Below are 14575 nucleotides of genomic sequence, written 5' to 3'. Positions count from 1 at the left end.
AACTGTTTGTAACAAATGAGACATTTCAAAATAACTACCCTTTAGCCATTCTAGTCTGCTAGAGGTAGTGCTATTATTTATTTATTTGTAATGCACAGAACTCAAACATGAGCATGTGTGTGCATATATAATGTGAACAAGAGGAAATAATTAACTACTTCTCTTGATAGAGAATTCCATTCACGTATAGAGGCTGGCAGAAATCAGTGATGATATGAGTTTATCCTTGCTTGAAGTAGCCTAAACCTCAGCTGGTGACCACGAGTTATTGTTCCAGATGGGTGCAGATATAGGAGTTAAGGAATAATTTTATAGAACACAATAAGACCTGACTGAGTCCTTCTATCTTTAGATTATTCAGCATTGATGTCACACTTGAATAGGTTGAGAAATCAATACATACAAATCGAGCAGCTTTACGCTGTACCCCTTCCAAGACATTTTTATCACAGTTTGTATAAGGAGACCATATTACAGAAGCATATTCTACTATAAGCATGCATGCTATCTCCCATTTTGAGAAAGCATTTTTTGCTGTGCTCAAACTGTTGACGCAGAGTGGCAGAAACACAACTAATGTGCACAACTGGGAATGCATTTTGTACAAGAGCTAACAGGTAAGATGGAAGGCCAATGACTCAATCTGATCTACGCTCAATAGAGGCAATGCAATGTCATACATTATCACTGGTTCTGAAGACCAGAACTTGTGACATGATGTGCTATCACTGCCCATACCTAAACTACTTACTGGTCTCAGAGATGATGACAGGGACTACTTAGAGTACTATACAATGGTGGATTGGTGGCTATTCCAGTATAGCACTATATACTAAGGCAATGTTCAGTATCAGTGAAATCAAAAGCTTAATTAGGCCAATTAATAGTGAATATACTCTTGAGTGCAAACATAACTTCTTATTTTAAGTGGTATAAGGTTTAAACAATATTATGGGCTTTCTAAAATTTAGTATGTTATGTTTACCATAAATTTAAGCTTTAACATTATGATTAACATTAGATGATATAAGTATAAAAATAAGCTTTCACAACCTTAGCGTTAGAAGTTAGACTTGTTGTGGAAAAGTTACTAGTTATCTTATTTTAACATACACTCTAAAAATTAGAACAATAGTATTATTCATCTAAATGGTAGTATAGAATGACTTATGCCAGGAAAGTTTGTGAGACAATTCCATATGCACCCCTGTTCTCCACTCTTTGAAAGAAACCTTGTTAGCTATAGCTATGTAGCACTGAATATATTATCTGGGGCATCTCTCCCAATAAGCGTTAGTATCAATTTTATAGACAAAAAGTATATGGCTAATTTGTCATTTGTCACTTTGAATGGAACTGCCCACACAGTAATGGGTCCACCTATGGAATACAAACCACTTACACAGGATGCCAACTTTTAAGGATGTCAATGATTAAGTTTGTGATGTGTTCAGTATACTTTAATGCAATGCGAATGTCACTGAATCATTACTGTAAAACTTTGATATAAACCGAAACCCACAATGAAACCTAATGCTGCTTGATATAGGTTTCTTATACATTTTGATAAGAGTTACAGATACAGTTATTGTCTCATACCAAAAATACTGTTACATGTTACATGTCTTAACATTCCTGTAGTTACATGCATTCCAAAGTGTGATCAGATGGACACCCAGGGGCATAATGGGGACACACAACAAGAGATCAAACCCAAGAGCACTCTGCTAGAAATAAGTACACTGCTACTAAAATTATTTTGTCAGATACTCTAATTTTCAGAGCATTGCTCTGCCTCTTATTATTAGTATAATATCTTCTAATAATTAGTATGCCAATCCTTAAAATCAAGAAAAGTGTACTTGCCCCAGGAAAACACAAAATCATCTAGTTTCAAGAGTACAATACTAGCTATAGTATTCTTATTTCAAGAGCACCATCATGCAGTTTTTTCTGTGAAGTATAGCTGATCTGTGAACATCAGTAATTCACAGTCTTCACCATGTGACGTTGAACTGGTTGATTGGATAACACATTTTCTTAGAGCCATGCACTTTGGAAGAGCTACTTAACCATCATCAAAAGACAATGGTGTCTCTTAGCTGTCTTGCATACAGAAGCTTTCTTTGCTGGTGGTGCTAATTTGTTGAATCCATCATCTAATTTCCTTTTTGCTGGAAGCTACTTTTGCTTAGCAAAGGTCATCATTCTTAAAGGAACTCTGCCAGTTGATCGACTTCCTTAAGACGATCAATTGCATGATGCTGGTTCCTTATTCTGGAAACTGCCACTATGCACAATCCAGTGACAGCCCCTGACCCTGTGATGGCATAAGCCACTTGCTTTCTGTAAACGTAATTTTTTTATCAAAAGTAGCTAAGATCCCTGGTAAGACTGTATGTGGATGTAGAACTATTCATTGCTTGTTTAATTTGTCCCCGAGTAGGCTCTTGCAATAGTCATATCAATTCCTTTAGTACACAATAATGTCATGGTGAAATTTGAGAACCTTATGCAGTTGATTTGCACTATAAATATTTGTTTAGTACAGATGATTTCATAAATGCTGTACAGTGCAAGTTTTTATCCCTCTGAAGCCATGCATGGCCATACATTAAACAAAAAGTAAGTAACATAAACTTCAGATGGCCTTCCCACATTATATGATTGCATGCATGTACACTTACGTAAAATGTTTGTTTCATATTTGGCTAATTGTACATTCGTTGAAAAATGCATACCATATGCATTACAAAAAAAAAGAAAAAAAAATCACAGAAGAAAAACTGTTCAGACATGGAATTACGAAACTTTTAAAATGGACTCCAATAGCAGACCAATTGCAAGTAGTCGCCGGTCACTGTTAGCAGGGCCCTCAATGTCCACACCTATAGGTAACCCTTCACTACTTTTCCCTGCTGGTAATGTCAAACTAGGAATACCAGCAATGCTGGATGGATCCATGTTACGATTATAAGCCGGAAAAGTTGGTACCTTGACTCCATTAATTTCTACTGTTTCATCAATCCCCTCAATCAACCTTGCTGGCAATGGTGTGGTAGGAAATATAATCGCATCAACTTCATATTTTGCAAAATAATCAATGAATCGTTGTTGCAGTTGTGGCCTAAACACCTTCAATGCTTCCCTATAAACTTGCTCTGGTGGAGTAACTGTCATTATTTGATGAATAGTTTGTTTCACATCAGGGCTTTCTATCTTGTCATTTAACTCTTCCATGGTCACAGGAATATTATTATCCTTTAAGTATTGTGGTAGTACTTGGCTCGTCTCATAAAACACTATTGGAAAACCAGACTTGGAACTCAATTCCTTGATGTCAGGTACGTCTTGCTCAATCAGTGTGACCCCTGCATTCTTCAAATTAACTAGAACCTTTTCCATTACATTTGCAACTTCAATATCCAAATTGTAATAGTAGTAGTCACGTGGTACTCCTAATCTTAAAGACGACATATCAACATTTTGAAGTACTGGTTTGCTCTTTGTAATAACAGCATCTAGTAGTGCGGCATCAGTGACATTCAAGGTCATTGGTCCAATAGTATCTCTGGTGTTTGACAAGGGTAACACACCATCACTGGGATAACGTCCAGTGGTTGGACGGAATCCAACGATGCCATTGAGTGCAGCAGGAATACGTACTGATCCTCCTGTGTCTGTCCCCAGACCAACACGTGCACATCCCATGGCAACAGCAACTGCTGTTCCTCCACTACTGCCCCCAGCAATATATTTGACGTCACAAGCGTTACCCACTGCACCATAGGCATAATTCTTACTGGTAATACCAAAAGCCAGCTCGTGTAAGTTTGCTTTGCCTATCACGATGGCTCCTTCATCTTTCAAACGAGTCACGGCAGTGGCATCACGATTAGGGATGAATTTCTCCAGTGCCTTTGTACCACCTGTGTTGGGTAATCCGGCAACTTCAACGTTATCCTTAACCACCAATGTACAGCCCTCCAGTAATCTTAGCCCCGCCGAAGGTCGAATATCTTTCACGACTTTCTCGTTTACTGTAATGAAAGCATTTGTTTCTTTGTTTGTAGCTTGAATCCTTTGCAGTCGCAATTGCAAGTCAATTTCAAATTGGGATGACATTCTGCGAAACGGGAGTTGTCCCTTAGTTTTTCCAGTGACTGCCCTAACCGAGCAGAACCTCGCCGAGAACTTCAACAAATGCAATACCAAGAGCATAACAAGAATAACAGGCGCAAATAAAAATCCTGGCGCTTATGTATTAGAATTACCGCTGCGCACTTATTTTCGACGGGTTTTACTCTTTTCACCACCTTTCATAACCCTTACGTAATATTAAGCTCAAAAGCATCCAGACTTCCTACTGTAGTTGTTGCTCTCTCTCTTCGACTTTAGGGCACGCATCTAGTAGTTGCCGCGAGTAGTCGACTTTAGGGGATGCGTCCAGTAGTTACCGCGAGTAGTAGACTTTAGGGGAAGCGTCCAGTAGTTGCCACCATAGATGGATTGGAAACGCAATACATTTTACGGTTACGGGCTCGATACGGTCACGTGATTTATGGCAACGTTACCAAGTGTACAAACTGCAGTTGTTCTTAACACTGAGACTACTATTACAGGTTTTATAAAGCGTTAAATCATTGCTAAATGATTCAGCTATTTATTGGTTTGTGACTGAAGGTTAGTCGTTTCGTACAACCGAAGGTGTGAAGGAAGGAACGCGAAATTTGTGTTCAAAAACTACTGTGGGGGTTTTAGTGCATAGGGCGTATTACGTACGAAGTTTTAGAAGTGCTGAACAGTTTCGCCACATCGTAATGAATACAAAATAATTATTTTTAGCACTGTACAGCAGTTACTTTCCGAAAGCGAAGCGAAAGAATGGCTACATGACGGTAGTGGCTGTGGGGGTTTTCCTGGCTTTGTGAAAACAAGTCTAGCGATACATGCTATACTAAAGAAAAGTTCATACCTTCGAGAGTGCTAAAAAAAAGATGAACGAATTAAAAAAGACACCTGTTTTCGAGAAAACTCTGGGCGAATTCGACAAAAATGTATTGTGCCTATTGAAAATGCTGCTGTGCCCCGTAAATGTCATCACGTGACCGTATCGAGCCCGTAACCGTAAAATGTATTGCGTTTCCAATCCATTATGTATTTAGTATCTATGTTGCCACGAGTAGTAGACTTTAGGGGAAGCGTCTAGTAGTGTTAGCGTTAGGGTTAGGGTTAGAGTTCAGCTTTGGTTTCTTCTTCACCTTTAGGGTTAGGTTCTTCTTACTATATACAGCTTATTTCGTTAGTCACATTTATAAGATACAAAAGAAGGGAATCAAGGGAGCTAGCAGCGGTAGCATAATCGGTAGCACACTGGACCATCACACTGGGATCCTGGGTTCGATTCCCCTTCAATACCGCACTTTTTTTTCGCCTTTTTGGTTCACCGTTTTTTGTCTAAGTTCTGTAGGTTATGAAATAGGGTGAAACAGTGATACCCTATTTTCGACCTTCCGGCCTACAGACCTTGGCAACATCCTATGGATGCCATACTGCCAGGTATAAAAACTGGCAAGAGAGGAGCTCTTACTCAGGTTTATGATAATAAACCTTATAGTTATAGCCTCGGTTATACTGAGCTACTTTGGTGCTTCAAAACTGAGCCGGACTCGAAATGGTACTTTTTCTCCAAGGCTCCCCATCAGTAGCTACATTCTAAACTGACTAAAAAAATAGCACAATTGAAGTAGGAAGTCATCTAGCAAGTAGCAACCCCAAAGCTATACAGTTGCTTCTACGGCTGCAAGTTTGGTACAGTGTAGGTTAACTGAGTAACTTTGGATCTCAGCAATCTTTGTAAGCTCTTCACAATTTTTTATATCACTGAATAATTATCACATATAACTGTAGGTAGCTAATTACTAATCCTTTGTAATTATGTTTTTTTCTGCTGTGTTGTCTTCCCAGTAATCATGATTATTAATTCCAGCTCATGCATGCCCAGTCCTCTGCTATGCCGGTGCATGTAGAAGATGCTGAGAAATCATATTCATGTATATATAGCAGCAAAAGGAAAGACATGCTGTTGCATGCAAATACAAGATCGTGGATGAACTGCTGATGTAGCATAAAAATCCCTTAATGATCTCCCTATTAGCTAACATCTTGCTGTAACTACCAAAGTGCCATTTTGCATCAGTATAATTTGTAAAAAAAAAGCATAGTCACATACCTTCAATTTCTATACAAAAGCACAAAACTCTAGATTCTAGAAAGAAGAGGTGCAGACATATTTTCATGCGTACTCTTTTTCTATTATAGTATACCAACTAATCCATTATCTATCAGTTGCGCACCAGAGGGTAACAAAGAAGGGGAGAGTCCGTGTGGAGTGTTCAAGGTACCTACATTGTAGTTCCAATGATTTTTTTCAGTGCATCCTCCTCATACACTGACATAGCTAACTAGTGCATGCATGGTGCAAATTTTTAAGTAGGGTGCTTCATCCTTCCAATCAACCCCCTTGCCATGCAATCCTTCTAGTATACAGTATTATGAATTATGAATAAAATTAAGTGTTAAAAATGAAGAAAACAAAATTACAAAAATAAAAGTAGTTACACAAAAAAACTGTCAAAATTGAGGTGTACACAAAATAAAGCTAAACAAGGTGGTTCTCTATATTATGTCACTCATTCAACCACTATAATCTGCTGCTGATCACAGAACCATTTCATCATCATTCTTGTCACTCCCTCTACTTCCTCATAACAATATCCTGTGATGGCCGTCATGTGGTCAGTCCAGTGAGGACTTATACCCAATAAAATTCTCGATGTCAAAACTGTTGCAGCTGCTACAAGTGAAGGCTTGAACAACATGAAGTTGGTATCTGTATTACAGCAGTCATTTGTTAAGTAATGTCATTATTACTAACTCTATATACCTTGTAGAGATAAGCCTAACAGATCATAGGCCAGCTGATGGAATGTCTTGTAATCAAAACTGTAGTGGTTTTCACCCAGTGCAGCAATGTGAAGATAGAAGTCAATGAAGTGTATTGGAGTGGGATGAGAGATCTTCCACTCATAAAATCCAAGCAGGTATCTTTCCATTTCCTTAAAATCATCCAAAGTGAACATCTTATCCAACTGTCCAGCTATCATCAGTGACTTCATAGATGGTATATGATAGTCCACATCATCAAATTTCACTGCAACAAAAAAAAAAACATGTAAAATTGTAACCATATAGCCATATATTATCTGTGCTCACATGAAATGCTGAGACAGGCAAGAGCCATAATCTTCAACCTGCTTGGAATTACGGAATGCTTATCCATGTAGCCATCTAACAGGCGTACAGCTAAGAATTTGGTGGCATTAGTCATGCCGAGAGTATCAGCTACATGGCTGATGTAATTCACCAGATTTGGCCGGTCGTAAAGATTTGGAGACTCAAACCCAATGTCAGGGAATTCATTTTCACTCTTCTTCAGGTTCTCATAAATATCACCAGCATAGTCATTCTCCCACCATGGGGGTGGACCTCCTGGCCACACCGGAGATGGATCCTCCTCCAAGATATAAGTGTCCTCAAACATTGGAGGATTCTCATCAGATTTCTGCACAGGAATTTCCACCTCTGATCCAATAGTGAGTGACACGTTGTGATCTTCATAGTGTAGAACAGTAGCCTGGGCGTAAGCACTGGTATCCACGTGCACGATCGCGAGTTCCTCCATCACTGCAAATATGGCTCCAAACGAACGGTTCTTTACAAACAATTTTCTCACGTAAGCAACTCAGACTAAAGACTTTCCGATGCTGTGAACTAACGCGTCTGATGCGTAACTGAGACATCAGGTCCCGCGTGTTTGACGCAACTTTAGTAGTAGCATCGGGTAACTACGCGTCCGCCGTTTCTAGGGAGTAGAATTTCACGTGCTGTCAATCTACTGAGCTCCTGCTTAGAGTTCTACAACATAAATATGTACTTATAGCAATGAGAGTAGCTTTAATGACTCATACAGTGAAAATCATAATAATTATGCGTTGCTAAGTAAATAGGCACCATCATTATAAGCGCCTCCAAAAAGCTTGTGACGAAGGCAAGTCTCGAAGCAAAAAGCTTGAAAAGGATTGAAATGACTGAAAATTTCCGACGATAAGGAATTCCTTTATGGAAATGAGCAGAAGTAAACAGTAGCAAAGAAGAAGGATCTCCCTTAGCAACGGGCGGTACGCATGAGACGTGGCAGCATAGGTTCGAATTCGTATCAGAGATAGGGTTCTCTGTTTCCCGTCCACCACCCGCATCTAGTTACTGTCAGCTCTAAATATTCCATTATTCTGTATTCTTTCATTATTTTCCGGTTATTGTTGCATACTGACAGGCTCACTTGAAACCGTGTCAGCAGTGCTATCAAGTCGGCACAAACTTCACGTTTGTGCTATTTTTGCTGCGTAAAAAGAAGGAATAAGCTTAAGCATGCTTTTATGCAGCTTTTTATGGTTGTGCTAGATAAATAATGGCTTAAAAAGCTGCTAATCTTATAATGAATAATGGAAATGGACCGCCCGCCCGCATGCAAATATGCTTGAGTCCAGGACGGGAAACCTCGCGGGAAACAGAGAATTTATTTGGAGTGCATGGCCTTATCTCTGGTGTGTCACAAAAAATTTGGACCCCTCTATTTTGGTTCCCCCTGGTCCAAAATATATCAAAATAATTGTACCCCCGGAACAAAAATGTTTGAAATATATGGACCCCCTCTGAAACATTTTATCCCCATACAAAATTTATTAGTAACATGATTTGCACACATTCAAAGGGGGGTCCCCTGAAATATTCAATCCCCCCCTGTCTATACTATATCCTGTTGCATTCAGCTAACTACCACAGAAGTGACCAGTGTAATACCATATAACTATATACTTTGGGCAAGCCAGTGTTTACCACAGAGTAGAGGCTCAGCCGCAGGGAAGCAGGAGAACATATATTCTCCTGTGTATCCAATTAGGATAATATAGCTATTAATTTCTTTTTGGAAAACAGCTAGGGTATTATTATCATTGCTTACTATTATTAGCTTAGTCACAAAAATGACAAGGTGAATACAAAAGGCTATAGCTAGGCCTATACCATACACAAAGCATAGTTAAGTACAAAAATAACTAAATAATTCAGTACACAAAGACAAAACTATTAATTTATTTATTTATTACACAAGTACAAATACAACTGAGACTTCAATACATTATGGTTAGACAAAGAAACTACTAAGGTACACAATTCCAAAAGAACACACTATTTACAAAAAGAGAAATCTATAGCAATTAAGCGACGCCTGCTTACAACAGATAGTAAGTGAATGATCTGCCTGGTAGGGACAGAAGACAGAATAAAATATTTTTAAAAATCTAAGCAATGATGGTGGCTCAAAATGCGGATGGTAAAAAAAAATTGCGATGAGATAGGAGGGGAGGCGATTGTAAGATCAGAGTAACAGTGGTGTCCAATGAAATTAAGGGTAGAACAATTAAATTGATCACCACATAATTGAACTGATTCTAATTGCTTAATACTCTGTTGGGTAGTATGCTTGACAGGCATACTCCTACAAAAAGAAAAAAAGAAATTAAATGGCAAGTAAATCTTTGGACGCATGTGACCAAACAGGACCACAACATAAAGGACCCGTGCATGTGGACAGGTGTGGTTACAAAATTAAAACTTAACGTACATTAGTAAAATACAGTTATTTTAATAAGTATGGTTGGCTGAGTCCACCCACTCTTTGTATAGCTGAGCTACGAAAATTCTTTCAGAAGATAAAATCTATTAATCTATTATAGGCAGCATCATCTTCCTAACAAACAACATGGAAGATGCTGTTAATTCAGCAGATTAATTGTTCACGGAGACTGGCTTGTAGTAGCCAAGCAATGTACAGTAATTTCACTTGTCTCATAGTAACTTAATAGCTACTTCTAAATCTCTGCAGCAATTGGAGGTACTCTACTTTGGATTGCTTCCTGGAAAGGGCTGATTGTATGAGTCCAGAGGGAAAGTCAATTCTATACATCACATTTTCATAGTGAATAATATCTGGATTGTCGTTGGTATGCTTAAGATGCTTCAGTAGCTACGTAGTTCTGTAAGTCTGCATATAGCTATACTGCAACAAATGAAAATTATCAAACATTTTAATGAGTTTTGTAGCTAGAACATGCAGCACCTTGTTGTGATGGTAAGTGTATTTCTGCTGAATCATAGCAACAGGGTACAACCATAATATACGTAATACATGTGCCGTACAAAGGCAGGCACTTTACATCTCATTGCATGGATTGATGTTGGCAGTGGACAAAATGTCGGCAGAGGCAGCCCATAAGAGAAATACAATAGTTAGACACTTTACACTTGTTAAGAAAGAAACTGGAGTGGTTAGCTGAATGCAACAGGTAAGGGTAAGGATAGTATACATAGGGGGAGATCAATTATTTCAGCTGAAATATCTGGATCCCCCTTTGAATGCATGCAAATGGCATTAATAATGAATTTTGTAGGGGGGATAAAATATTTCAGAGGGGACCAAATATTTCAAGAAAAAGTGGACCCCGGGTCCAAATATATCGTTACAGGTGGCAGCATGCAAAAGTGGTTGTGCAAAAGTGTGTCCTTTGCTAGCCTACCTGCTTTTATTTTTCATTGTGAAAAAGTTGTTTGCAAGGAATCACTTGTGTGGAGCCATTTGCAGCTACTAGTCTCAAGTGATAGTCAGCGGAAATGTTTGACTCTGAGGATACTTAATTTTGGAGGAAGATCCATCTCCGGTATGGCCAGGAGGTCCATCCCTATGGTGGGAGAATGACTATGCTGGTGATATTTATGATGAGTTTAATTGAGTCATATGTGAATTGACATCACTGGTGAATTACACTGGTGAATTACATCACTGGTGAATTACACTGGTAAATTACATCACTGGTGAATTACATCAACCATGATGTTGCTGATACCCTCAGCCTATATAATATATATATATATATATATATATATATATATATATGTGACAAGATTTGCAAAAAGGTACCTTTTCCACACATTTTACATACCAGCAAACAAAATGATGTAACACTTGACCCATTCTAATGATTAACTTCCTCTGAGTATCAAAATGCAGCCAGATCCTGTAGCAATACTCTTGGAAAATTTCAGGCTATTATATGCCATGATTTAAAAGTTATGAAGCTTCAAAGTTCAAAAAATGGGTCAAATTTTATGTGTGAAAAAGGTACCTTTTCGCAAATCCGGTCACATATATATATATAAATAATGCCACCAAATTCTTAGTTGTACACCTGCAGATGACCATATGGACAAGCAGTCCATAATGGCAAGATTTTGGCACTCACTTTTCTCAGTGTTTCATGTGAATACTGTACAGATATGCTATACATTGTATGTATTTTCTAAAACACAGTTTTGATCATAGGACATTCCATCAGCTGGCCTATGATCTGTTAGACTTATCTCTCTACAAGGTACATAGAACTAGATATAGACATTACTTGTTTAATAATCTATATAAGCTAGACTGACGGTCTGCAATTACTGTAGTGTCCAATGACTGTCTTGTGCCAGCTGATGCATGTATCAAAGTAGTACGGTTTTTGTGACAAATGAGGGGCTAAGAATACTATAGCTTTTAAATACAGCTTCCAACTGCTGTTGTTTGTCATTTACAGCACATTGAATACAAAGGTGTAGATCTGCAATTCTTTCTGTAAACCGCATGCAAACTACAAGTAAACACTTGTGTCATGCAACTTCTTTATAAGCAACTTTAATCAACATTTGTGTGATCTTTAGCTTAGTGGTTACAGTGGACCCTCAGTTTAATCCAAACCCCAAAATGGTGTAAAAGTCTTCAGATAAAGACGTTGATCATTGTTCATGGACACTCTTTCTATTGAGGATTCTGGGGATTCATGTTGCAATTGATTGCTTACTTGGAGCCCAAGTTGGAGGTATATGATTCATCAGTCGGTTACTCGTTCTTGCTAATGACTGGGTGCTATTTATCACATCAGGGAATATCTTGGTCAGAGTGGTCTTACTATTGCTTTAAAATCTTTTGTTAAACTAATGTGTGAGTACGACAACATCACTTATGTGAGAGCTTCTGCCACTAGCTAGACTCAATTCAGAAGACGGTTGAGAAGTTGTGCAGTACCACTTTTTTGTCACTGACTTCTCGTAATACTAGCTCACTTGGCCTATTGTGTTAACTGTTGGATTCACGGTGTCGGGGATCTCTCCAGAATTTTTGCCTGGTCTGCCCTTTGCTTTCAATTTCAGCGACATTGTTAACTTTGTATGTGTATCATTGTACGCAGCCATCATATATGTGTGCACACTGTATTTGCTATTGTAAAAAAAGTGAATTGTTTGGATACCCATGCATCTCTGTTGAATACTTCAATAGAACATACACCTGTACTCAAAATACTCTAATAAAACAGTCATTTCCAATTTTGGATAAATGAGGATATGGATATACAAGGGTCAGATAACTGTACTAAAAAGTATTAATGGAGTTCAGTGATAAAGAGTTCTGAAACAATAGAACTGAATGACTGAAAATCAATGTAGGGATAGCTATGTTGTAATAGCTACCATCATTCATTCAGTACCTTTTACTTTATTTTTAATTTTAGTATCTTACCTCAGTTTATTTTGTTATAGCAGACATGTGTGGCTATGACTGTATAGAGTATCTTGAGTTTTGTTGTCTTGAGTGAGCTATATATGCTATAGATTAAGAGGCGTGGCTTGCCATGTCTAATTTTCTACAGCAAAACTGCAGCTAATCGCAGCTAGATCGTGGTCATGGTGTGCTCTGATTGTTATGGCAGGTTGGTGTGTTCTGATTGTTTAGAGGCGTGGTTGGATAATGTGATTGTTTTATAAATAATGCATCTACTCCACTTAGAGCTGCTTAAATGCCTTAAATAGTTTTGTAAACTAAATATACTTCTCTTAAGAAAGTGTCAATGTAGAAAATTAATGCCTCACTATGGTTCCTTGCATGAAGAAGAAGAAGCTTAAAATGACCATAGCCTGCATGCACAACAGTCCTGTACACTTTAAATGAGTATACTGTAGATCTTCAATACAAAATTTATTGCTAGGGACCCACTGATTATGCCAAAATTTTGAGAATAATATAGTATGTTCATGTTGAGCTGAATCCTGAAAAAACAGCTAAAAATTAAAAGTGGACTTTTTCTCAACAGGTTAACATTTCAGCCAACCAGATGATTATTGGTAACATCAAAGGTGTCAACAACAGACACGTATGGTTTGACTCCATTAAAAGTTCGGGAAAGGGCTGTAATGGACACTGTACTTATATGGCTTCCCCTTAGGAAATGTATTGTGAAAATTTTGATTGGCCGTAAATATTATGTCAAACATTTGAACAAAAACATTTTGAAATATTTTTAGCCGGTCAAGCAGTACTACAAATGAGCCAAATTTCAAGATCGGGTGTAATTGCATCCATGAGTTATTAAATGTTTTTGAGGATTCAGCTCAACGTGAACATACTATAGGTGGTAGAAAGAATCAGGAATGATTCTGGAGTAAGGGGGGCATCTCCAAACTGATTTTGGTATGCTTAACATCATTATGATGTTGGGGGGAGTTCAGTCCATGACGTTATTGGATTTTATTTAATGCAACTATAGTGTAAACAGCTATAGGAATGATAATTACTGTAAGTAACCAAGCAGCAGTATTGTTTGTAGACTATGTATTCAAGTAAAGAATACTGTTTTGTGCTTCTATTGACAATACATTAGTTTCCTAGTGTGACGTTAAGGTGGGGGGGGTTGAAGTTAGTGTCATAATGACGTTAAGCGTACCAAAATCAGTTTGGAGATGCCCCCTATTAGGAAAATTTTTAGAAATGATTAAATATTTTACTTGCAGTATAATTCTCTTGGAGACACTTCTTAAATACTGCTAGCATAAAGCTGGAATAAAAGATCGAGATACTCCAAAAGAGCATTCACCTACCGTAATAAAGCAGTCACCCAAAAGCAACTGCTCTATTAGAGTATCTCAATCAAAATTTACATGTTTGCGAGTAATTGCCTCTGAAAGAAGCAGATGTATTACAGTAGCTAGCTGTATTTCAAGAATCACTCTGGGAAATTTTTATAATATATAGGGAATAAATGGGGGGGAAGGATTGCTAGAAAGAATAATACTGCAGGTCCATTTATATTGCTTGACACACTCATCATGTTCAGAATGTACATACAGAATAGACAACTGTTTTTGAGTATGGTAACTTTGGTGGATTTGAAAATATGTATACTGTATTGTGTGTATGACAGTCATTACTTCAGTATTATACTCCTTGAATGAGTTTATAATAATACCAAGAGTCTAATATATAACTCCTCTTTTATATTATCAAAAGTACCAGTGCTATAGCTGACTATAAGTACAGAAACCAATTTCGTGTTGTTCAAGCCATCATTTGTAGCAACTATACTGA

General features: G+C 37.9%; 2 protein-coding genes across 2 annotated transcripts; both read right to left on the bottom strand.

Annotated features, from left to right (window-relative positions):
• Positions 1–2688: 2688 nt before the first annotated feature.
• LOC136263424 (indoleacetamide hydrolase-like) lies at positions 2689–4245 on the bottom strand. The gene has a single exon (XM_066057933.1). It carries the CDS (start codon positions 4219–4221, stop codon positions 2803–2805), a length of 1419 nt encoding a protein of 472 aa, XP_065914005.1. The 5' UTR covers positions 4222–4245; the 3' UTR covers positions 2689–2802.
• Positions 4246–6629: 2384 nt separating this feature from the next.
• On the bottom strand, positions 6630–8196 carry LOC136263426 (cyclin-J-like). The gene is made up of 3 exons (XM_066057935.1): positions 7276–8196; positions 6947–7213; positions 6630–6892 (listed from the first exon to the last, which is right to left on the bottom strand). Exons 1-3 carry the CDS (start codon positions 7742–7744, stop codon positions 6693–6695), a joined length of 936 nt encoding a protein of 311 aa, XP_065914007.1. The 5' UTR covers positions 7745–8196; the 3' UTR covers positions 6630–6692.
• Between the last annotated feature and the right edge of the window lie 6379 nt (positions 8197–14575).

This window comes from Dysidea avara, chromosome 8 (genome assembly GCF_963678975.1).
Source record: "Dysidea avara chromosome 8, odDysAvar1.4, whole genome shotgun sequence".
Taxonomy (NCBI): domain Eukaryota; kingdom Metazoa; phylum Porifera; class Demospongiae; order Dictyoceratida; family Dysideidae; genus Dysidea; species Dysidea avara.
Note: the sequence above shows the minus strand (reverse complement) of the source record. Positions and strands in the feature narration are given on the sequence as shown.